This window comes from Haliaeetus leucocephalus, unplaced genomic scaffold, assembly GCF_000737465.1.
Source record: "Haliaeetus leucocephalus isolate CR32 unplaced genomic scaffold, Haliaeetus_leucocephalus-4.0 Scaffold227, whole genome shotgun sequence".
NCBI lineage: Eukaryota > Metazoa > Chordata > Aves > Accipitriformes > Accipitridae > Haliaeetus > Haliaeetus leucocephalus.
Window position 1 is genome coordinate 165,193 of NW_010972663.1, and position 970 is coordinate 166,162.

Below are 970 nucleotides of genomic sequence, written 5' to 3' on the forward strand. Positions count from 1 at the left end.
TCACTGGGCGCTGGCCCCCCCCTGGGAGCTGCCGTAGCCACTGTAGTCGTAGGTGCCATAGTAGGGGGGCCAGGGACCCTGGTGCTGGTAGTACTGGCTCCACTGCTGGGCATACTGGGAGGGGGGAGAAAAGGGGGGGTAAGCACCCCCATATCCCCCCCCTCCAAAACCCTGTTGCTGAGAAAAGGGGGGTTCTGCCCCCAAATCCCATCACTGTTGCCTTAAAAAAGGGGGGGGTCCCCATACTTAACCTCAGCCTTCAGAAAATGAGCGTTTCTGCCCCCCCAAAAACCACTGGTGCCCTCCCCAAAAGGTTTTTTTTCACCCCAAAATCCCTTCCCTCCCAAAAAGGGGTTATCACCCCCAAATCCCTTCTTTGTCCTCCTAAGAAGGTGGGGTTTTTTTACCCCAAAATTCCATGCCCTAGGTCCCAAAAAGGAGTGTTTTACCCCCAAATCCCATCCCCTTCCTCCCCAAAACCCATCTCCATCCTCCCAAGAAGGGGTTTTCCTCCCAAAATTCCATCCCCTTCCCCACCAAAATTAGCCTTTTCCTCCACAAAAACACATCCCCATCCTTCCAAAAAATAAAAGTTTCACCCCAATACCCCATCCCCATCCTCCCCAAATGGGCATTTTACACAATCCAATCCATGTCCTCCCAAAAATGGAGTTTCTACCCCTAAATCCCATCCCTGTCCTCCCAAAAAGGGGATATCACCCCAAAATCCCATCCCCTTTCCAACAAAACTGGCCTTTTCCTCCCCAAAAGCTCATCCCCATCCTCCCAAAAAATAGTTTCAACCCCAAACCATATCCTCTCCCACCCCAAATTAGTGTTTTCCTCCCCAAAACCCCATCCCCATCCTCCGAAGCAGGGTGTTTCACTCCAAAAACCTCACCCCCATCTTCTCCAAATCAGCAATTTCCCCTCCCAAAATGCCCCTTCCTCCCACAAAATGCGTGTTTTA

At 51.6% G+C, this 970-nt stretch overlaps 1 protein-coding gene across 1 annotated transcript in view; it reads right to left on the minus strand.

Moving 5' to 3' along the window:
* Positions 1-970, minus strand: part of HNRNPUL1 (heterogeneous nuclear ribonucleoprotein U-like 1) — a 6,503-nt gene continuing 5,533 nt past the window's right edge. The window contains exon 16 of the mRNA XM_010567190.1: positions 1-114. Within this exon, the coding sequence (XP_010565492.1) occupies positions 1-114 (114 nt within the window). The remainder of the gene's footprint in view (positions 115-970) is intronic.